The sequence below is a fragment of the Hypanus sabinus genome, chromosome 11, assembly GCF_030144855.1.
Source record: "Hypanus sabinus isolate sHypSab1 chromosome 11, sHypSab1.hap1, whole genome shotgun sequence".
Taxonomy (NCBI): Eukaryota; Metazoa; Chordata; class Chondrichthyes; order Myliobatiformes; family Dasyatidae; genus Hypanus; species Hypanus sabinus.
Window position 1 is genome coordinate 42,881,389 of NC_082716.1, and position 24,890 is coordinate 42,906,278.

General features: G+C 38.9%; 1 protein-coding gene across 1 annotated transcript in view; it reads right to left on the reverse strand.

Moving 5' to 3' along the window:
• LOC132401892 (AP-1 complex subunit mu-1-like) overlaps positions 1–22,761 on the reverse strand; it is a 31,755-nt gene extending 8,994 nt beyond the window's left edge. The window contains exons 1-7 of the mRNA XM_059984218.1: positions 22,630–22,761; positions 16,550–16,645; positions 15,108–15,264; positions 14,935–15,002; positions 6,808–6,938; positions 4,118–4,265; positions 601–727 (exon numbers count right to left, since the gene is read on the reverse strand). Coding sequence (XP_059840201.1) covers positions 601–727; positions 4,118–4,265; positions 6,808–6,938; positions 14,935–15,002; positions 15,108–15,264; positions 16,550–16,645; positions 22,630–22,695 — 793 coding nt within the window. The 5' untranslated portion in view covers positions 22,696–22,761. The remainder of the gene's footprint in view (positions 1–600; positions 728–4,117; positions 4,266–6,807; positions 6,939–14,934; positions 15,003–15,107; positions 15,265–16,549; positions 16,646–22,629) is intronic.
• Positions 22,762–24,890: the final 2,129 nt, after the last annotated feature.

Below are 24,890 nucleotides of genomic sequence, written 5' to 3' on the forward strand. Positions count from 1 at the left end.
TCTGCATTGTCCTAGAAGAAAAGTGCCTAACACTCCATACCATCAACTTGCAAATTCAATACTTTGACAACAGCAACCAAGATACTAAAGAGGTCCACAGATTCAAGAATGCTGCCATATAAACCACAGTGTAAGATCCACAAACACATTAACAAGCTTTTCCAGGATGACACATTTTAAAAAGGTAATTGGGTAAACTCTGAAATGATGCCCGAGAGCATTATTTGTTGCTTGATAGTAGAATCTGAAATGATGGTGGAAGCAGAGTCAATGGTAACTTTTAAAAAGGACCAAGATATGTAACAGAATAGGACAAAACAAAATAGATGCAGTGCTCTAGCAATGATTAGGACAGCGAAACAAAACCGGGTCATTCAGAAACACATTGGTATGAAAAGCTTCTATCGGTGCTCTTATCTTTGTTTGGAAAACTAACATAAGTGTTTGCATTTACTCTGCCAAAAATGGTAAAGTGGCCTTTGCTATTTGTTAATAAAATTGCCAAGGTCAGATAAGTAGGGTCAAAGTGAACCTGGCCTGATCGTTAAGTCATCCTCAGGATTCCAGTCATTTTTCTCCATTCCCAGCTCATGTACTTACTTGAATTCTGGTTGAAAAGAGCATTGTCATTGAAGCCTAAGCTGACTTCAGGCATCCCGCTCAGGCAGCAATTAATCAGAATTTGTCCCAGAATCTCGCTGTGGACAATACAGCCACGTGTATTAACCTGCAACAATTCACAATTTCAGAAAGATCAAGTTTGGAAAAATTCTATGATTTAATCTGTAGCTTTGGTTTTGCTGGTTGAGCCAGTCCCAAAACAGGAAACCTGTACAAGAAACTGTCCTGAACCCCTCAGTTTCTCACTCTGACCCAATTTATTTCCAATTTGATACTATCTTCCTAATTCTCAGCCTTTAACTTTATTAAATATTCCCATGTATGACACCAGACTCTATATTAAACGGTCAATAGGTATTCTGTCACATACTTCAACAATACTATCACTCTTCCTCCTTTTAATCCTCATAGAGGGATCAGAAGTGAGCAGTTTCAAGTTCCTGGGTGTCAAGATCTCAAAGGATCTAACCTGGTCCCAACATGTCGATGTAGTTATAAAGAAGGCAAGACAGCGACTATACTTCATTAGGAGTTTGTAGAGATTTGTTATGTTAAAAAATACACTCAAAAACTTCTATAGGTGTACTGTGGAGAGCATTATGACAGGCTGCATCATTGTCTGGTATGGAGGGACTACTGCACAGGACCGAAAGAAGTTGCAGAGGATTGTAAATTCAGTTGGCTCATCTTGGGCACTAGCTGATGCACCATCAATAACTCTAGGAGACTGGAAGTGAACGACAGGCTTTTATTAACAGCGAAAAGGGACTACGACCATGTCGAGACTGAGGGAGGAGCAGTCCCCCCAATCACCTTTATACAGGGGTCTGTGGGAGGAGCCACAGAAGCAGTCAGTGGGGGGGTGCGTGTCCCGACAGGTATACATAGTTTACCACACTAGCCTACAAAGTACCCAAGACATCTTCAAGGAGCGGGGTCTCAGAAAGGCAGCATCCATTATTAAGGACCCCCAGCACCCAGAGCATGCCCTTTTCTCACTGTACCATCAGGTAGGAGATACAGAAACCTGAAGACACACACTCAGCGATTCAGGAACAGCTTCTTCCCCTCTGCCATCCAATTCCCAAATGGACATTGAATCTTTGGACTCTACCTCACTTTTTAAATATGTATTACTTCTGTTTTTGCATGATTTTAAATCTATTCAATATATGTATACTGTAATTTATCTTTTTAACTTATTTTTGTTTTCTTTTTCTTCTATATTATGTATTGCATTGAACTGCTGCTGCTAAGTTAACAAATTTCACATCACGTGCCTGATTCTGATAATACACATCTTTTTTGACAGAAACAATTGTGTTTATTGTCACTGCAGTTCATGATCAAGCAAGTTTTATAAAATGATCAGAAATTTCAGAATAGGAGCAGGAGAAGGTCATATAGCAACTTGAGTTGCTCCACCATTAGGAAACACTGTGGCTGATCTGCTGGTTCATTCTTGTCAAGTACTGAGATAAAGTGAAAAGTTGGTTAAGATCAATTCATTACTCAGTGTATTGAGGTAGTACAAGAGTACTAGGTAAAATAATGACAGAATGCAGAATAACGTATAACAGCTATAGGGAGAAGTGCAGTGTAGGTAGACAACTTCATACCAAGGTAGACTGAGGGTAAAAGGCCATCCCTATCATACTAAGGAGCCAATCAATAATCTTATAACAATGGGATAGAATCTCTCCTTGAACCTAATGGTGCAAGTTTAAGGCTTTTATATCTTCTACCCAGTAGAAGAAGAGAGAATGGATTGTCTGTGCCGTTGATTACCCTGGCTGTTTTACTGAAGCAGCAAGAAGAGTAGATGGAGTTCATGGAGGGGCGGCTGGTTTTCCTGATGTGCTGGTATGAGATTCTGCAGAGAGTTATTGTGCAGAGGAATGTCAAGCAAGTGGGAGTCTGAAAAGGGAGAGTTCAGAGCTGGAGTGAGGGGGCAAGGCTGGCTGGATAGAGAATCCTGCCTGATGGAGGAACTCAAGAAAAAGGTGATGTAGGCCAGGTATAGGCAGGAAACAAGGGAAGAAATTGTTGGATTCCTAGCAGATTTTTGCATCCTTCTTAGTCAGGTTGAGGTACTGGAAGACTGATCTGTGTGCCTTTATTTAAGAAAGGTTGTTAGAACAAGCTATGGAACTACAGAACTTCCACAGGGTGGCGGGGGGGGGGGGGGGGGGGAGGAGTTACAGGAAGGGATTATGAGAGATACGATATACCTGCATTTGAAATGACAGGGACAGATTATTAAGATATTGCATGGTTTTCTGCATGAGAAATGGTGTTTCAAAAATGTAACTGCATTTGATTTTGAGATGACCAAGAAGCTTGATAAGGGCAGGGTAGTACGTGTTATCTTCATGGACTTATAGCATTTGGAACTTTTGGATGAGCTTGCAAAAGTCAGTATTCATCCTTCAAAGTACGTAACTTCCTCATTCTACAGTATTCCAAACTAAATTGTCTTAAAATTTCTTACTGAACCTTCCCCCACTGATCCACACCACCATCACAATGTTTGATTTCATCTCAATGCTGATCTTGAAATTAATCAATGTAAGATGAAGACATTTCCTTCAGATGTGCGTGCTACATAATTTAGCATGTCTTTTGAAGCTTCTGTGTGCTGCAGGAGTTATATAGTTCATTGTCCCCTCCTGAGCTGCTGTTCTTAGATTAAATTAATATATTACTGGTCTTAACTTTAAACAATAGCAAACAAATCTCAAATAGGAATTCAATTGTTAAGAAATGTTTTTGCCAGAGGAACATTTTTTTAATCACTTTTATACATTGTGGGGACCATTTTTGAGTTATTTTCAAAACCTTTGATTTGTTGTAAAAGTACAGATGCTGGCTAATAATATATTTTATTATATGGTAAGGGTTTTCCCCTTTTTTCTTGCTTTTCCTAACAACCCTGACATTGGTAGTGGGTTTAGAATTTTTTCTCTGTAACAAAATTATTATAGTTCAATATTATGATTTGATTTAATTTTTATAAATAATGTGATTCTAACTGTATTTTTAATACAATGTACTTGGTACTATTTTATTTTTGTCTTTTGACTTATAATGTATATCTTCTTGTACTTTGTATTCCTTTATGCAGAAACTAATAAAAGTATTGAAAAAGAATAATAAAATTATTACTTTTCAATATTATGATTCAATTTAATTTGCATGAATATGGGGTAATGTGTGATTCACATATACTGTAATTGATATATGACATATATCCTCCTGTACTCTGTATTCTTTTTTGTAAGAAATCAATAAAATATTGAAAGAAAAAATATCAAGTGCTTGAGCATTAGAAATATAAACTAGCCATAATGCTTTAACATGAACATTAAACATAAATAATCTTCCTGGCACATCATAATAGCTTTACTCTTTACAATTGATTTACAAATCTGCAATGCCAGACACAAGTAACTAAACTATATGTACATTTAAAATAGCCTTCAAAATGAAAACTAACCAGGAGGTTAATTGACTCAATGATATCCATGAAAAATTCATTCTTGCGATATTTGATTCCTTCTGATCTCCAGGATACAGCATTGGTTACAGCAGCTGGGGGTCTAGGTGCCCCTTTCTTCAATTTGTAGCCTTCCTGTGTGATATATCTATGTCATTGAAAAGATGGAAAAAGACAGATGGTATTTGTAAATTTTAACATAACAGTCGAACACTGAAACAACCACTTGTGTTTTAGGACCTTTAAGTTTCCTGAAGAAAGGCAGAGAAAGTAGAAAAGAACAAGAAGCAAAATGAGACAATGATAGATGAAGAGAATTAAGATAACTGGGGCTAAAGTCTGATGGAAGAGATGGGCTTTGATAAGAATTTGTTCATATGTGCATAGATGAGGATAACTAAGGATTTTAAGAAGGAGATTTCAGGATTGGTCCTGGAGTGGTCGAAGGCTCTGCAAGGAAGAAATTGTCACAGACTGTAAATGTATGAGGACTGGGCTAGATCCATCACTCGATGCAAATAACATGGGATCGTAACAGTGAAAACACATGGAAAAGTGAAGTCAATGGCTTTAACTGTTTCTGGGAGAGGGACAGAAATGTTGGCTCGCTGACAATGTTTGAGATGTAGATCATAGACAATGCTTTGATTCTCCCAATATTTAAACAGATAAGTTTTCTGTTTATGCAGTAAAATACAACATGTCATAAGCAAACATTGAAACAGTTCCCTTATTTTCCATTGATGGGAAAAAAGGAGGAGCAAGAATGATTTACTGACAATACCAATAACATGGGTACAAGAGAAACCATTACTGGTGAATGTCTACAATTAGGTGTTGCAATCCTATCCAACTAGGTAACAGTGGAAAAGAATTGAATGAGAATGGTGTCGTTGATATCTTCAAAGACTGTAGACCACTCATGCAACACAAGGAGGAGTGAGTTATCTTTGTCACACTCACATATGATGAGCTAACAGGCTTTAATTAGAGCTGTTTCATTATTGTTATCATGGTAGAACTAATAAAAGAATTTCAGCAAGGACAACTAGAAAGATGGGCACACATTTTAGAGGCTACAGCACATTTGAATAATTTAGGAAAGAACAGTTTTGAAAAGAAAGGAATAATCTTGACTACTTTGGAAAAGAAATGGCAATTTGGGAAGTCCTCCTTCTGACATTTACTCTAATCATCTATATGCTTCCACCAAATAGAGTCAAAGTTCTCAGTGTCATCCTGAATGTTTGTTCTCCATCTGAATTCAGCCACAAGTGGGGACTTGCAGCAGCCATTGCACTTTATCTAAGAAGACTTTCAAAATTTCCTTAAAGCTTTTCCTCTGTCCACCTGCTATCTCTTGCCATGATGCACCTTGAAAAAAATGTGTCTGGTTTGTGAGTCTTGTCTCGGGCATACGAATATACGGCCAGCCCACCAGACGAGGACAATTCTAGGCTGCTGGCTTGGGAGAGGCCGCTGCTGATGGTTCACCAGGTGTAGATGGAAACTATTGAGAAGACACTACTGATGGCGTCTCTTGAAAGTTTTCATTATCAACATTTGCTTTCATTGTGAGTTCTGTATTACCTTTATTGCTGAAGGGCAGTATTATTCAAGGGTACATTCAGAAGACATTTACTTTATGGATGTTCTTTCTCAAATGGGCCAACAATGACTGGACTTGGTCTCTAGCTTATGCGTACATAACTATCTTCTGCCTCCAGAAGCCTGATAACTGATATTTTAGAGATTGGTTGAACATGTGGTAACTTCTAATAGAAGTCCAATTACAAGGATGATAAATTAAAAATTGTGAGGAGGCTCAGTGTGATAAATGACTGGCACACTCCAATTCAGAAAAACATTAAAAATAACTAGGGGAAGTGTTCTACACAATTGGTATTGTCCTTCAATATTAGTGAAGTCAATTGATTAAGCAGATAAAACAGAACAGTACAGAACAGGTCCTATCCCTACGATGCTGTGCTGACCTTTTGAACTACTCTGTCAATCTAACCCTTCCCTCCAGGTTCTCTCTCCATTTTACTGTCACTCATGTGCCTCTCTAAGAGTTTCTTAAGTGCTGCCAATGTATTTATCTCTACCACCACCCACGCACCCACCATTCTCTCTGTAATAAACCTATCTCTGATATCCCTCTACACTTTTCTCCAATCACCTAGAACTATGCCGCTTATATTGGCCACTTCTGCCTTGGGAAAATGTCTCTGTTGGTCCACTTGATCAATGTCTCTAATCATCCTGCATACCTCTATTAGTGATAAATTAACAAAATATGGATGGATTTTTTACAATCCACCAAAATGAATAAATATGCTATTATTTTAAGACACCATTTAGAAGGCAGGAAAAATCATTCAAGTTATTTCAGAGAGGAACCAATACAGATTTGTGCTTTTTTTTTTCTCCGGGTTTTTATCCTCTGCACCATAGTGAATGAACAGCCTGCTATTTAGCCTGCCCCCAAACCTGTACTGCCATTTAATAAAATCATGGCTGATCTGATTGATAAATCCCTTTTATCTATATTCCTCAATACTTTTATTGAACAAATATCTTGAAAACTTAGATACAAAATTAAAAATTTACCCAGCATTATACGTCTTTCACAAAAGCGAGTTCATGGAAAATGCTAAAGGTACACAAGGTGTGCACAGTATACCTACTCCTGCAGGATCGTGGTTTCAGTGATCTGCGGATAACCAAAGTCCATAATCTCGTCAAGCAGCTCATAGATTAGAATAAAATTGTCTTTTATACTCTCCTGTTCAAGATCTCCAAAGTACTCTATCAAAATCTAAATTATAAAAAGAAAAATATATATTTAACTACATAAATAACAATGGTATCAGCTTTGCATTAGAAATCTCTTTTCATTCAATATTTAGGATGTAATGCAGCTTTTAAAATTCTGATGATTTTACCACATACTAAATACCTGTAAAAATAATTTCTCCAGATACATAATGGTACAGGAAACAGGCACGACTAAATACAATTTATTTCATTAAATTCTGGATAGATACTAGGTTTAACGGTAAGCACAAGAGATTCTGCAGACAGTGGAAATCTAGAGTAATACATGGAGGATTTTGATCAAGAGTCTGGTTCCAGGTATGTGAATGATAGCCAGCCATCAGAGAGGGATTTCCGGGCAAGCCACCTGGCTCCTTCACCCTTTCTTTCCAGTCCTGATGAAGGGTCTTGGCCCAAAACATTGATGGTTTATTCCCCTCCATAGACACAGCCTAATGTGCTGAGTGCCTCCAGCACTTCATGTGTGTTACACTAGATGCTAGGTTTCATTCCTTTTACAAGAGGTGCTGAAACTAAGGCAGTTCAGCAACACGCTGTGTGTCCTACCCAGATAACCAGCTCTCAGTCCTGACGACTTCTTCCTTGGGACATATTAGGTAAGAAATGGGGTGGGGAGCAGAGTGATGGAGAAGTGGGGGTGGGTAGGTGAGGGGTTTGTGATAGATAGATAGATAGATAGATAGATAGATAGATAGATAGATAGATAGAAAGAGGTGCAGCAAACTACACTGTGTTTGAATCTGTATCAGACACACAAACTCAGATCCCTGAACTGAGAGCCGGGGGTTGGTTTTAGTTGTTGCCCGCTCCCCAGCCAGATATCTGCAGGGTTGGACAGCTTGATTCAGATCCAGATCCAATCCAGTGTTCACAGATCATTCTAAAATTGACAGTTCATTTCAAATCAACAAATCACAAATAGATGGACAGAGAGGAATGTCCTCTGGAGAACTTAAATTCTTCACTAGCAATGTACCAATTTCAACGGGTCCAGGTTGGAATCACTACACATTGCTTCCTCTTCACGAGCTGTCCCAATGTCTTCTTTTAAAGATAATAATAATAGGTGGTGTTTCATTTGAAAAGAGACGCCAGAATAAAAGTTCCAACTTCACTTCTCGCACCAGCGCAGTATCTACAGAAGGCACTGCCTCGAGAAGGCAGCATGTATCATCAAGAATCCTCACTGTGCAGGTCATGCTCTCTCTCACTGCTGCTGTCGATCAATGTGGTACAGAAGCTGCAAGTTCCACACCACCAGGTTCAGTTCTTGAATCTACCTATACAGCCTTGAACTACAACAGAAATAGAACAAGACAGAATAAGGTCTTGTTTTCATATTCCAGCCACCCCCTCCCCCCCCCCCCCACACACACACACACACACAGTTTGGTGTAAGTTTATATGTAATTTAATTATAGTTTATATTTGTGTTGCGTTTACCCACATGCCTGAGATTCTGCTGCCAGCGGGTTTGTCATTGCCCCCTACCTCACTGCACTAGTACTCTAGACAATAAACCTGACTGGCTGCCTCTGAGATTGATCCTACCCAAAGGTTAGGAGCCCCCTTCTGTATGAATGCAGCCTGCGAGAGAGTAGTAGAGTCCATCCCTCACCTCACCAAATCTCTTTGAAGCAAAAACTCACACCCCTGACACCCATGTCTTTTCACTTACCACCTTTCTGTGCCGTTTTTTTTAATACAAGTGCTTGGTGGGACCTTAACTTGAGCCATATTTCCTGCCCGAAGTAAATACATTTTACTCTCTGTTTCCAGTCAAGAATGGGACAAGGGTTGGGTGGGTGGAAGAACAGAAAGAACAAGCTCCTCTGAAGAGGGACAGAGTAAAAATTGTTTGTGATTACTGCAGTGTATAATTAACCTCACAGTGGGTTCTTGAGTTATTGGAGACCTTGACCATTCTCTGTGCACAGATAGCAGTTTATTGAAATCACTAGAGTCCATCATAACTCTCCTCCTCCACAGTGCAATGTAAAAAAGAGGAAATAGTTATATTACCAGTTGATTCTTTTATGAACAAGTCTTTTTTTAACATCAGAACAAAAAAGATTATTTTTCTTAATAAGTTGAAATGGACCTTCTGAGAAGTAAATAATCTGGCCATGTAATGCAGAGAATTATATGTAAGAACTGAAGTAATTTGCTACACCAGACATTGGCATTAACTGAGAAGTTACTGTCCAGTAAAGAATACCTCCTCTCCTGCTGCTCAAGGAGCAACATAAAAGAGAGTACAGACCCTATGCCGGTAATGTGGATAGATTCTTGCTTGACAGAATAGCAGGACAGCAAAGTGGTGTAAATAAAAGTAGCAGTTTATTGAAATCACTAGAGTCCGTCACAACAGGCAGTGGATGTGGTGGATAGTTGGAGTGCCTCGGAGTTATGGTGGACTCGGGCCAGGTTCTGCACCATTGTCCTTGAGACCACGCCATGTCACCTGCACGCTGGAATCTAAGCATCCCCAAATAGACTCTCTACTCTGAGTTCGGTTACAGGAGAAGATCACCACTGACAAAAGAAATGGCTCACAGGTATATGCAAGGTCTCCTTGAAAAAAATGTAACATCCCCAGTGATCCCAAAGGACCTCTAAACCGTGACACTCAAACTGGAGAAGGTGCATTAAAATTATATTGAAAACTTCAAGACTATACACTGGGAGCACATAGAAGTTTTAAGGTTTGCATTCTTTGGTAAAGGAACCATAGAAATAATTAACCATTGCAACATCTCAATCTATCTACCTGCCCAGCATAAGGCAATCACCACTCCATCGCAAGAGTTCAAAGTAGATTTTTTTATCAAAGTACATATATGTCACTATATACAACCCGGAGGTTCATTTTCTTGGGTGCTTACTCAGTAAATCCAAGAAACATAATAGAATCAATGAAAGACAGCCCCCAACAGGACGGACAAACAACTAATGTGCAAAAGAAAACAAAGTGTACAACTACAAAAGATATAATAATAATAATAATAATAATAATAATAATAATAATAATAATAAATAAGCCATAAATATTGAGAACATGAGATGAAGTGTCCTTGAAAGTAAATCTATAGGTTGTGGGAACAGCTTGGGCAAGTGAAGTTGAGTAAAGCTTTCCAAATAGTTCAAAAGCCTGGTTGTTGAGGGGTAATAACTGTTCCTGAACCTGGTGGTGTAGCTCCTGTGACTTCTTCCTGATGGCAGCAGAAGGAAGAAAGAAAGCATGGCCTGGGTGGAGAGAGTCCTTGATAATAAATGCTGCTTATGTAATGATGTCATGCCAAAATTCATAAACTCCTAAGTAAAAGCACTGCCGTGCTTTCTTCATAACTGCGCTTCCATGCTGGGCCCAGTGTTATTGTATCCTCTGAAATGAGGAATTTAAAGGTGCTGACCCTCTCCACCTCCGATCCTCTGACAAGAACTGGCTCATGGACCTCCAGTTTCCTCTTCTTGAAGTCAATAATCAGGCCCTTGATCTTGTGACTTTGAGTGAGAGGTTGTTGTTGTGGCACCACTCAGCCAGATTTTCAATCTCCCTCCTATATACCGATTCATCATTACCTTTGATTCGGCCAACAATAGTGTTATCATCAGCAAACTTAAATACAGCACTGGAGCTGTGCTTAGCACCATAGTCATTAGTGTAAAGCAAGTAGATCGAGGGCTAAGCACACAGCCTTGTGGTACACCTGTACTGATGAAGACTGGAGAAAGTGTTGCTAGTAATCCAAACTGACTGGAGTCCGCAAGTGAGGAAATTGAGGATCTAATTGCACATGGAGGTATTGAGGCCAATGTCTTGAAGCTTATTGATTAGTTTTGAGGGTATGATAGTGTTGAATGCAGAGCTGTAGTCAATAAAGTATGTATTTTGCTATCCAGATGCTCCAATTTGAGTGAGGAGCCATTGACATGGCATTTGCTGTGACCCTGTTGTGATGGTAGGCAAATTGAAGTGGATCCAAGTTGCTTCTCGGGCAGGAGTTGGTATGTTTCATCACCATATTCTTAAATCAGGATCTAAGTGCTACTGGATGATCTGTGGAAGAGTTTGGGGTATCCACATGAGCCTATCACTTCAAAACCAAAATGGAGCAAGTCATCACCAAGGAATTTCCTGAGAAGATGATCTTTAAGATCTAATTTAAGACCTAAATCATATGGTATGATTTCTCATCTTGTTTTGCCATTTGCTGCTATTGGAGAGATTTAATGTCTTAAGTAAAAGGCAGTCTGCATTTAGCACAACATTTGTTATTTGATTTTGAAAGCAGCTAAACAAAAATTGGACAAATTCCAAATGCAGCATCACACATGGCAGGTAGCTGATTAACTACAACTGGACTGGCAATGTTTATGAATGGTTTACTTGATCGCTCCCAACTTCAAGCTCCTTCTTAAGAGCTGCCGCTTCAATCATTTGAGCTAGTCCTTTCTTCCATTCCTCTCCCTTTTCCATCTCACACCTGATATCTAATGTTGCCAGGTGTTATACAAGGGCAAGTAGCTGATATATCAACTTTCAATTATTAAATCCTTTATCATCCAACGTTAACCTTCAATGAGGTGCAGTACGTCCCATATTTCCTAGAATTCTGCAGCATACTGTAACTCCTAAATCTCACTCTCTATGTTACGCAAAAGTTTCTTGCAATGAATTATGAGCTTAGGAGGATTAATGATGCCTAATGCCAACTCCTTTGCTTGCATCTGTTGAAACAGCTCTATTTCTATCTTTAATATCTCTATTTTTCCCTTTCAGGGTTCTTTTGAAGACCCTGACCTGGAGTCACACGCTGACTTCGGTTCTTTGCAGGAATGGGACCCACTCTCAGGGTTTCGTGACTAGCCGTTATTCAGCACACCAAAGGTGCAGCCTAAGAACTCAGCTCACCTTCAGAGGGCCGAGACCTCGTGGCTCTGGAGACAGCAGGTCGAAGGTCAGTGTCTGGGCAGGAGATCGGTGTGTCATGGTAGATGGAAGATTGAAGGCTGTGTGCCCAGAAACCTGAGATCTTTGGGCTCAGAGCTCAGAAAAAGTGACGTAATGGACTTTTAACATCATAAACCAGTGAGTTGATTGTCTCCACTCTCGCTGTTAAATGGAGATATCTCTTTCCTCCCTTATTAGGGAGAGGGAGAGAGCCGGTGGTATGTCGAATACTGGGTGAACAAGTGGTCATTGGAGTACTGCGTCTGTGTCCTTGCTGTTGCTTTGCTCACGCTTGAGTGCTCAGTGGCGAGTGCTGATCCTTTTGTTTTGCTGGTGGGGTGATGGGGATCGTTGCTTGCTGCTGCTTTCGAGTGGGAGGGAGGAGAGGAGCTGGGGGGCCTTGGGGTTCTCACATTTAACTGTCATTCATTCTTTGGGGGCACTCCTCTGTTTTTTGTGAACGGTTGCAACGAAAATGCATTCATTTCAGGATATATATTGTATACATTTCTCTAACATTAAATATACCGTTGAAACCTTTTGAACCATTCTTATTCACATGATAGGAAACACACACAAAATGCTGGTGGAACACAGGCAGCCAGGCGGCCCTTTGACGAACGGTCTCGGCCCGAAACGTCGACAGCGCTTCTCCCTATAGATGCTGCCTGGCCTGCTGCGTTCCACCAGCATTTTGTGTGTGTTGCTTAAATTTCCAGCATCTGCAGATTTCCTGGTGTTCACATTATAAGAATGCGCTTTCTTAAAAAAACAGTTTATCTCTGTTGTTGCTACTCAATAGACTCTCATTGAAATGGGATAAGATCAACATATTTCAGATAAACCTACAAAAAATTGACCTCTGATGACATTGAAGAAACAGCTGATTTGAGTTAACTTACATGTGACTTTCATTTTAATGACATGGTCAAATGCCCAATAACCTAAGTTTCAAACATTTCCATGTTTCAACTATGCAACTCCTTTAGAAACTATTGGACATATGAAAAAACAACTAACAGCAAAGGAACAACATGTTGGTACATGGACATAAACAATTATTTAATTTTGTGTGGAAATGTGGGCAACATCCAGGAGCACTGTTCAAACCAGCTGCCTCGTACCAGAATGGCAGACAAAAAAAAAGCAATCATTTTCAAATGCTGCAACAGAGATTACGAAATCAAATCGATGTTTCATGAAGATACTGTCTAACTTTTTAATTTATTAGAGCAAACTACCCTGAGACACAAAGTTAACAAAGGAAGGGCAAATTTGTTAATTTAACATCCATCATGCACTCAGGTAACTAAAGGGACTGTACAATTAATGGACAACAATTGATGTAAATTCAGAATCAGGCTTATTAACACTGATATATGTCATGTAATTTGGTGTTTTGTAGCAGCAGTATAGAGAAAGACATGATAATTATGATAAGTTACAAAATTAAATAGTGCAAATGACAGTAATGAGGTCGTGCTTATGGACCGATCAGTAATCGAATGTGGTGGGGTAGAAGCTGTTATCCACACTTCATCAGTTAATTTTCTCAACTTGTTATGATTCAGAATTTAATTCCATCTTTGGAGCAAATGCCATTAATTTTTTTTAAGAAAAGATGACATTATAGTTAGCAACTTAAAAAAGGGAAATTAAACTCATCAATGTAACAATGCTATAAAAAGTCCAAATTTCTAATCAGTTCAGTTGAGTAAATATGGACACATTAGTCAATGCCTGGCAGTGTAACCATTGATATTAATCATTACCTTCTAGAAAGAACTAAGAATGGCATTGATTAACTCCATTAACCAATTTTTGTTTTAAAATAATATGTATGATTTGATCACTGAGGATTTTTGTTACCATAACTTAGGGAAATATGAGTGGATCAGTAATGCACTAGATTTTATTAAGAACTACATAGAAAGACTTGTTTTCTTTTACAATTAACTGAATAAAGCATAGGAGCATGTAACAAGTTACTCACATTCCATTTTTGATGCTATGAGTATATGCCTTCTAATTAGAAGTCAAGGGAAGCTGCCGTATTTCATGAATTTGAGGTAATCCCCATGTAGGTGGAACTTTTTTTAAAGTAAAAAAAATCTGGTCTGACTTAACTACCAGCTTAATGAAAAATTAGAAGGCAGAAGTTATCAATTTTTTTCCATAACAGGTGACATTTTTCCATAACTTTGACACTTAAGTTCCTTGGAAAGGCACCTGCAGCATCAGTGGACACTTTATTAGGTACAAGAGGGGAATCCGGTGTGACCTTCTGTTGCCGCAACACATTCACTTTAGGGTTTGACGTGATGTGCGTTCAGAGATGTTCTTTTGCACACCACTGTTTAACCAGTGGCTATTTGAGTTACTGTTGCCTTCCTGTCAGCCCGAAAAAGTCTGTACATTCTCCTCTCATTAAAAAGGCATTCTCACCTACAGAATTGCTATTCACTGGATTTTTTTTTAAATTTCTTATACCATTCTCTGTAAACTCCAGAGCTCCCTGTGCTTGCAAATCCCAGGAGATCAGCAGTTTCTGAGATATTCACATTTGGCACAAGCAATCATTCCACAGTCAAAGTCACTTCCACTCAGTGGCTACTTTAACGAGCAGGTACACAGGTGTATCTAATAATGTAAATATCTAATCAGCCAATCATGTGACAGCAATTCAGTGCATAAAAGCATGCAGACATGGTCAAGAGGTTCGGTTGTTGTTCAAACCAAATGTCAGAATGGTGTCAGAAATGTGATCCAAGTGACTTTGACCATGCAAAACTGGTTAGTGATACAACAAAATACCGAGTTCTCCAAACAGCTTATTTACTATAGTAAATATTAAACTTCCTGCCTTCTCTCTATTTTATCTGACAATTTTATTAAATTGGACAGCTCCGAGAAAGAAAGCAGCAACCCTAGTGGCACAGTTACATTTCACTACTAAAAAGGGGTAGGACTGTATTTTTGTTAAAAAGCTTGAAAAATACATCTTGCAACAGGTTGTGCCTACCTGCTTTACTTTGAAGAGAAATGAAAATGACAACGAAATGTTGGTGTTTCTCTTTATTGTACATACCACTGGATTTCAGGTTAAGGTTCTGTAACTTCCATAGCACGTGCCCAAGTACAAAATTCTGGCATTATCAAATAAAATTACTTAAATTGAATTTAATTCAAGGATACTGTAGATGTCTTTGTACTTAATCCATAGAAAATAGACTTGGCCTTGCTTTAAAATAGGACACAAGGCTCCATCCTCCTCATTGTTTAGAAGTAAAGGCATGAACTTCTCGATCACTGACATTTCAACATCTCCTCGGTAATTGCGTGAGATAAGAACCTGTAAATCAGTACTGCAAAATTTATCATTGGCCATAAACTGTGTCATTTTAATCCTGAAAATACTTATACTGTATTGATAGTTAAATGATTCCAAATAGTGAATTCTGCTCCACATGAATTCAGAAATTAACTTCATGCTCCGCATGCAAAGTTTTGATTAACTTTGTTGAAATATGTTCCTATCAAAATAATACTAAGCCAAATTGGACAGTGGGGGTGATGAAATGAATGATGGATGCATTAAAACATAGTTTATATTCAAATAATTGTGATTTATTTGTGAGACAGCACATTAACCTAATTGTACAGTATGTGGGTCTTTTAGCTAGATACCTCAGCCTGTTTGTGACAATCTCACGTTATTAAATAGGCGTATCTTTGACTATACTGTGAAACAAGCAGGAAAGCAGCCAAGATGCCACATCATTTTGAACATATTGACATAGAGGTTTGAGGAGTCATAAGTCCAATCTAAACACGAAATACTCTGCAGATGCTGGGGTCAAAGCAACTTGTGCGTGTTGCATATGTCTAATCTTGATGGCTTCCTGCCTGAGCTTTTCCCGCCCTGCTGAAACTATTGACGGCTCTACTGGACGACCTTTCTTCCTTCCGCTTGGATGTGAATTTTGAGATTGCCGCAGCTAGCTTGGTCCCATTCCCCCATGCCAGGCTTCCGCTCATCTGCAGTTGTCCACGATTTCTATCGTAATCTTGCTGCTATGTATAAATCCACCCCTGATGACTTTGCACTTGAGTTGAACAACAGTTCAAATTTCAGATATGAAGTGTGCTTCAATGAGAAAGTAGTGGAGAATGGTCTGGTACTCCCAGAAAAACAAAAAGTAAAATAGGACCAATTATGTCAGGTTGTGTATTAGCCTTCTGGTACAAAACTGGGGCACAATTCCTATCTGGTCTTGCTCGTAACCACTTGCTTCAGGCAATAAATGTTTATTTTTATGTGATTTAAAAAACCACAATGGTAAGGTTACATTCTTCACTTACTTTTTTTAAAAAAATTAAGGTTAAATCCAAGAGGAAATCAATCTTTAAAATATAAATAAGTAGGACATCTGTCTTACACAGTCAAAACAGATATAACAACTAATGCATACATTACGAAATAAAAATTCCACTCTAATTAAGAAATACAGTAACTCTTCATAAATTTCTAATTTATGTGATTGACTTATATGATAATCTTTAGGAGGAAATAATGAAGTAGATTTAAGATACAAATATCTTTACTTTATAGCTATACAATCTTAATGGAAACCCACCTGCCCTTTGTTATCCAAAAAGTAAATAGCAGAAAATGCCATCTCCAGTTTCCAGATGTATAATCCAAGAAGAGTGATCACATTGGACATAAAATTCTATGAAAGAACACAAACCTCTAAGAAAGCTCTCACTTTTAAGCTTCAAAATCAATAGGACACTGACTGGACAGGGCAAAAATAAAAGTAAATACAAATCGAAACAAGGACATTGGTACTTTGGCCTATTGATTAACCAGAATGTGCAAGGTTTTGAAACAGAAGTTTTGTAATGTTTGATAACATAATACATAGTACATCACAATTTAATGGCTGATATCACTAATTTCATTTATTCATCACTAATTTCACAGTTTAATTCAACTGGTAAATCTGATACATAGTTTATTGAATAACTAAAGTACATTAAAAAGTTTGGACAACTTATCACTCAGACACCAATATAAACTTAATAGGAAAACAACATAACTTGAAACAGAAGCAATTAACCAAATTTCCAAATATGGAAATTAGACATTTTAGTGCTGAACTCATTTGCATCTTAAATATAAATATCATTCAGACAATCAAAACAAAAGATGGGTATGGAAAAGAGAATCTTCTATGTAAAATTATATGCAAATGCTGTATCACCAAAACAAAATTGAATGTTTTCAATGTTTAATTACAGGCTTCAAAATCCAACTCTCAGACTCATTCCTCCAGGTTAAATGTAAACCAATACTTTTCTAATGCCGGACAGAAGGTGCATACATGGCAAAGACATTTTATTTTGCCTCTAATGCTCAGATAGAGAATCTGGAAAAATATTTCAAAATAGGGAAAAAGGACCAAAGAATTGTGGGTTATTCTATTGTGCACAATGATTTGGATCCCTTTCAAAAGATTAATTTGCTCCCAGAGAACTTGCATAAACCTGGCAAAATGCTCATTTAGTCACACAGTTGCCAGCCTTTTGAATTCTTCCCTCCTTCTGAGGATCTGTTCTCCTGTACAGAACTCCTAAAATTATTATGATTAGTTTCTTTACAGCACCTGTGCCAAATCCTCAGGTACTCCACACTTAAGAAAATGCAGAAATCTGATCCCTGTTGGAACAGGTCAACAATAACATTTAACCTGTACATCTAAATAACTGGAAAGTATTTCTAGACAGACTAAATGAGGGGTTTGGTGTTTGTTGTGAAGACAAGGTCAGCTGCATGCTGGGAACCATTAACAAGACAAATATATGCAACAAGTGAACAAGTTAAATATCAAAAACTCAGGTCTAAAGTGAGGAGGAAAGTTTAAAACATGATTTGCAATCAAGTCTTTTGGGGCACAAAAAGGGCTCCCTTGGAGAAAGGGAGGTGGCAGGTGCAGCTACAATTGCAATGTTTAAGAGGCATTTCGGTAGACATATTAACAGCAGGGAACAGAGTCAGGCAAATCGGAATAGTGTAGATTGGCATAATGGTAAGCATAGACATAGTGGGCTCAATAGCCGGCTCCTCTACTGTACTGTTCTATGCTCTACACAAATCATTGCTGCTCATTTCACCCATATGCTGTATATTACAGGCTGCTTACAATCTTACTAGATGGTTTCTGGGTGCACTTGTAATACCATGAACAACGTTCGCACTACATTAGCTACTGTTGCTGTCACCTTCAGGGATCCTTGTACAAGGTTGCCCCGTTCCTCAGATAGAACCCTAGAACTCGATTACTCATAGGGTATATCCTACTTTCATTAGTCCATCACCTTATGCTTACCAGGATTCTGGTGCAAACAGGACCAGCATGCTCTGCTGTTCATTTTTTCAGTCTAAGTAGAAACCTTGCAGTCACAAAGGTTTAGCTAAGCCTTAGCACCTTAGACACTGACCGAATCAGTAGTTTGGTTTAACTTCCTCCTTCCAATGGACTGGTGTTCAGAATAGAACTGGTTTCTTTTCCAAATTCTCTTTGTATACATATGATTGTTGGATATGTGAATACAATACTAAAATGCCCTGCAAAAATGCCTAGTAAATCCCATGTTGTACCATAAGCAGAGGAATAAAACAAAAACCACCATCATCAAATTGGGAAAAGTATACGTAATGTGCAGACCAATTCTTTACCACCCCATCCACTTGAGGGAGCTATGGACTTGTTATCCCAGAGCTGAGTCAAGCAATGACCCGACAGGAGTCCTTATAGAATCATATTTTACTACACACAAAATGCTGGAGGAACCCAGCAGTGTCTATGGAAACAAATAAAATCTTGAGCTGACACCCTTCATCAGGACTGGAAAGGAAAGGGGGGTAAAGCCAGAATAGAGTGGGGGAGGGGAAGGAAGACAAGCTTGAAGGTGATAAGTGAAGCCAGATGGATGGAGGAGGGGGATAAAATAGGAAGCTGGGAGGTGATGGGTGGAAATCCCACTTTTAGCAGATGGAGTTCAGTGGGGGTCATCTACTGTATCCAATGCGGCCTCCTTCACATTGGTGAGACCTGATGTAGATTGGTGAACCACCATTGTTGATCACCACCTGGTAGCCAACCATTTCAATTCCTATCCTTATTCCCGTTCTAACATTTCACTCCATGGCCTCTTCTTCTGTCACAATGAGGCCACTCTCAGGATGCAGGAGCTACACCTCATATTCCATCTGGGTAGCCTCCAACCTTATGGCATGAACATCGATTTCTCCATCTTCTGATAACTTTTTTCCTCCTTCTCCTTTTATTTCCCCTCCCCCCGGTGCCCTTCCACCTTCCCTTTCTCCCATGGTCTCCTCTCCTCTCAGATCCCTTCACGTCCAGCACTTTACTTTTTCCACTTATCACCTCCCAGCTTCTTACTTCATTTCTCCTCCCCACCCACAGGCTTCACCTTCTAGCTTCTCCTCCCCTCCCTATCTTCCCCTTTCCTTTCCAGTCCTGATGAAGGGTCTCTGCCTGAAACATCAACTGCTTACTCAATCCTATAGATGGTGCCTGACCTGCTGAGTTGCTTTACTAATCTTGAATTGAACTGACTTTATTTCTTACATCCTTCACATACACGAGTTAAGATCTTTACATCACCTAAATGTGCAATCATTGTAATTTATAATAAACAGAACAGTCAATGTAACATAGAAATACGCTCAGATCAGCATGAGTTAATCAGTCTGATGGTTTGGTGGAAGAAGCTGCCCTGGAGCCTGCTGGTCCTGGTTTTCATGCTGCCGTACCGTTTCCTGGATGGTAGCAGCTGGAACTGTTTGTGGTTGGGGTGACTTGGGTCCCCAGTGATCCTATGGACCCTTTTAACACACCTGTCTTTGTAAATGTCCTGAATAGGGGGAAGTTCACATCTACAGATGCACCTGGCTGTCTGCACCACTCTCTGCAGAGTCCTGCGATTAGGGGAGGTACAGTTCCCATACCAGGCGGTGATGCAGACAGTCAGGATGCTCTCAATTGTGTCCCTGTAGAAATTTCTTGGGATTTGGGGGCCCATACCAAACTTCCTCAACCATCTGAGGTGAAAGAGGTGCTGCTTTGCCTTTTTCACCACACAGCTGGTGTGTACAGACCACGTGAGGTCCTCGGTGATATGGATGCTGAGGAACTTAAAGCTGCTTACCCTCTCAACTCCAGATCTATTGATCTCATTAGGGGTTAGCCCATCTCCATTCCTCCCGTAATCCACAACCAGCTCCTTTGTTTTTGCAACATTGAGGGAAAGGTTGTTTTCTTGACACCACTGTGTCAGAAAAGACTTTTTCCCTGTAGGCCACCTCATTATTGTTTGAGATTAGGCCAATCAATTAGCAGATTTGAGCTGTAGGTGGCGACACAGTCATGGGTATACAGGGAGTAAAGGAGGGGATCTTTAAATCTCTACTAATTACATACATTAGCAATATGGATATAAATGTACTATGGATTATTGAGTCTGTAGGTGTTGACGTTGACTGGTGGTAAATTGAAGGCTACAGAATAATCTCTTTACATCTGCCATGGATTTGTCCATCGTCTGTTGGCGCAAGTGGAAAAGGTAGTCAGGAAGGCATACAAGCTATTACAAAGGTACAGTAAGCTTTTTGGAAGGCTGGAAGAAATATATAAAAAGAGAATATTGGAGACATAAGCAGCGAAGACTCGAGACCAGCTTTTGCTAAGGGGAACGTTACAAGTCCAAGAATCAGAGAAGATAAATCACTCAGGAGTGAATCTGGTCAATCCCTTTAGGTTGGCTATACCCGAGTCTGAACCTGTGAAATTGTTACTAACCTGTATTTAAAGTGCTTAAGGCAAATAGTGAATAGTACGCGATGGGGGTTGGCCTCAATATAAAAATTATAAACAGTCCTTGTAGAAATATCACCACTGCTAGAGCCATTATGGGCAGATGCATCTTCCACACATGCACTGGCAAGCATGTACTTTAGTTCCTTGTGTTGGTTCATCAGTCTCCACCTCCTACTGTCAAGCCAATTTTGGTTCAAATATACTAACTTACTTTGGTCTCATAAACTCCATGTTTTTGCAAATGTGACAAGCCCCAAGATGTATTCCTTCTAATTTTCACAGTGCTATAGAACAATTAATTCCAGGTTATTAAATTCCATTTCCGCCACTCCCCACCATTTTCTCCCAGAAGGCCTTACTTAAACTTTTACTACTAGCACATATAACTGCAGTGAGCAACTCCTACAAATTTACTGCAGTTACTAATCCAGATTATAATCACAGAATTTCCCGTTACCTCTACCATTACATTCAAAGCCAACAGGTACAAGAGAGCAGCATTAGTTTGTTGTATGCTTTGCCCGAGTCAACCACCACCAAATTTGGGAATATCATTCCATAGTAATAATATTCACCTCTCAAGAATTTTGAGAGTAAATTCATCAAATAAAGAACAGCAGATTAGCATGGCAATTCACTCTCATCTTCAAGGACAATTAGGGATCAGCAATTAATGGTCTTATCAGCAATGGCAGATTTTGAATAATGAAAAAAACTTATTCCAAACATATTCTCATATCTTCAACATTTTTCTATTGTATTCTAGTAATCCCTATTACCTTCAAGCTCTCAAATGTACAAGGTATCTCAATTTTTATTCATATATTTTTTCATATTTGTAATAACTCAGGTCATTTGGGGATTGATAATATGCCTAGATACTGGGTAATCAATTTGTAATAGAATAAAATTGGTTCATATTTTTTACATAGTAAAATGCCGAAAATAATAAATTGGGATCTAGACATTTAATTGCAAAGCACTCCTAATTTGGCTACATACAATTGAAAATGGACTTTTCTCCAGAGGAATTTAATAACCTGGTATGATTTGTTACATAACACTCAGAAAATTAGAAGGAATATATCTTGGGGCTTGTCACATTTGCAAGTCAAATAGACATTAATTGTGCAAAGCTTCTTTTGGTACCCTACGGGAAACTAGTCTATGCTGTCTTGTGAGTAGTCATTTAAGAGCACATTATTCTTTCTATGCTGAAATTGAAATATTAAAAATTTTTATGACTGATCTATGTGGTGTCCCATCATCTTTATATCCATTAGCTCCAGCCCAAACTATCCAATCGCCCACTTCCCGTCCTTGGAAGTTCCAGCATTCATCTCTACACCAAAAATGCAATACCTCTTCCCACCTGCCCCATTCTAGTATAAAGGACCACAATCCTGATCAGCCCTCCAATCAGTATTGCCCTCCCCTTCTTCCCAGACACATTTTCCATTTCATGCAGTCACTGGCACTTTGCCAGAGTACATCATTTCCCTTAGTCCCTAGAATCAATGTATACTCTCTTAACTTTGTTTACCTTATCCAGATAACTGCAAATTGTCTCAAAATCAGACCTTTGTATTTGCAACTTAATTGCATTTTCAAGACACAAATGTAAACTGCCTTAATTATCGTCAAGTAAAATGGATGTGCATCTCAAATTTTCTGAAATAGTTAATTACTATTAAAATAAATGTTATAACTAAAATCTTAAACATAGTTTGGGCTTACATTTCAATTGCAGATGGCATTTTGAGCCATCGTGTTTCTGAAACAAAGGAAATAATTGGCTGCTATGTAATCACCTCTGACCAGCAGTTCCCTGGACAAGCGCCAGTGACATCCTCCTGACAGTTCATTTTCACTACCATACCTTGAAACGTGGAAGTACTCTGAAGGACTTCAGCATGCAGTCTGCGGTGAGACAGAGAACTGTGTGAGTGCCATAGGTTGTCTTTTATATTGGCACCAGCCAGGCCAGAACCCCATTTACTTGAGTGTGGTTATCAACTTTATATATAAACATCAGTGAATCACTTATCTACATTAAAGTTTTTAAATTTATGTTTCACAGAACTGTATGTAAATGTCTGTGATGATCAGAGATACTTGAAACCTGTTAAAGACCATCAGTGTGCTTCTGGATGGGGCTTCAGGATCCACCACCTTGGCCCTAGTCACTGGCAGCCAGCTTCTCTCAATAGGCTGGCTGCAGTTTCTAGGCTCAAGGCTGATTGGCACTTAAAGTTACACAAGACAAGTACACTACAGGAAAATCAAAGGTAGGCACATACAGGCTGGGTAAAGATTGGTCCAGCCAAGAAATTGCCAGAACAAACTAAAATCCAATAGCTTGAAGGTAAGGAGGTAAACCAATGGTGGGGAAACAGTGTCAAGAGCAATTCAGAACAATTTTCTAGAAAGCTTTCAGTGTTTTTAATTGCAAAAGGAACTTATTTCTGCTCACATGCCAATAAGCAGAAGTTATTCAGTGGCCACATTAAGAGGTACACCTGCTTGTTAAAATAAATATCATCTAATTAGCCAATCATGTGGCAACAACTCAATGTAAAAAAGCATGTAGACATGGTCAAGAGGCTCAGTTGTTGTTCAGACTAAACTTCAGAACAGGCAAGAAATGCGATCTACGTGACTTTGACAATGGAATAATTATTGGTGCTAGGTGCGGGTAGTCTGAATATCTCAGAAACTGCTAATCTGAGATTTTCATGCACAACAGTCTTGAGTTTTCAGAGAATGGAGCAAGAAACAAAAAAAAAACATCCAGTGAGCTGTCAGTTCTGTGGGCAAAAACATCTTGTTAATGAGAGAGGTCAGAGAATGACCAGTTTGCTTCAAGCTGACAAAATGATGACTGTAACTCAAGTAGCCATGTGGTGTGCAGAAGAGCATCTCTGAATGTACAACATGTCAAACCTTGAAGTGGATGGGCCACAGCAACAGAAGATCATAAACATACACTCAATGGCCTCTTTTTTTTAAGGTAGAGGAGGTACTAATAAACTGGGCACTGTGTTTATGTTCAAATTTTATAGGCTATTGTGTATTTGGGATTCTTACCTCCAAGAAGTCCTAGACCATTGGTCCACCACAGATCAATATCACAGGTTTCTAAAGCGAAATCTCAAGTACCCAACTCAGAAAAAACGTTAATTTAGTTCCCAGAGAGGAACAACACATAGTGTAGTGTAAAACAATTATAATCCATTGGATTTACAGATCATTCTTATGTAAGATTGCTATTGAGATGGCATGGTAGCAGTGGTTAGCATAATGCTTTGCAGTACCAGCAACCTGGGTTCAATTCCTCCCACTACCTATAAGTAGTTTGCATGTTCTTTCCATGACTGCATAGGTTTCCTTGTGTGCTCTGGTTTCCTCACACAGTCCAAAGACCTACCGGTTGGTAGGTTATTTGTTCATTGTAAATTGTCCCGTGAATAGGCTAGCATTAAATTATCGGAATGCAAGGTGGCGTGCCTTAAAGGACTGGAAGGCCTATTCTGCGCAGTACCTCAATTAATAAGTTAAAAAAATTAAAATTAAATTCCATATCCTATTCCTCTATCAACTCATCTATGTCCAAATGAACAAAATAAGGATTCCACACAGCTACTCAAAAATACCAGTGACTATTGCCGGTGACCTAAGCAATATTTAATCCTTAACAAACAGAACCAAAGGCACTTAAAATGGTCACTTGTCTTTCCTGTACAGGATCCAGTTGTGCACAAAACAAACATCGCTCTCCAGCACACTGACCACTCACCAAACAGTTCTTCATTCTTAAATACTTTTGAACATTCTGATGTCTTGTTAGGCACTTTATTAATGCAAGTTATTTCTTAATGATTCTTAAAACCTGGTTTTATAAATGAACATTATCCCAGTTCAGCTTTAAATCAGAGCATCTCAACTCAGAATTGATTATACTTTATTACAGACTATGGTATCTGCATATAGGTGTATATTACACAATATCTCTTTTACAAGTCAATTGGTGAAAATGTCAGAAGACATACATTTCCATCGGAACCACAATGAT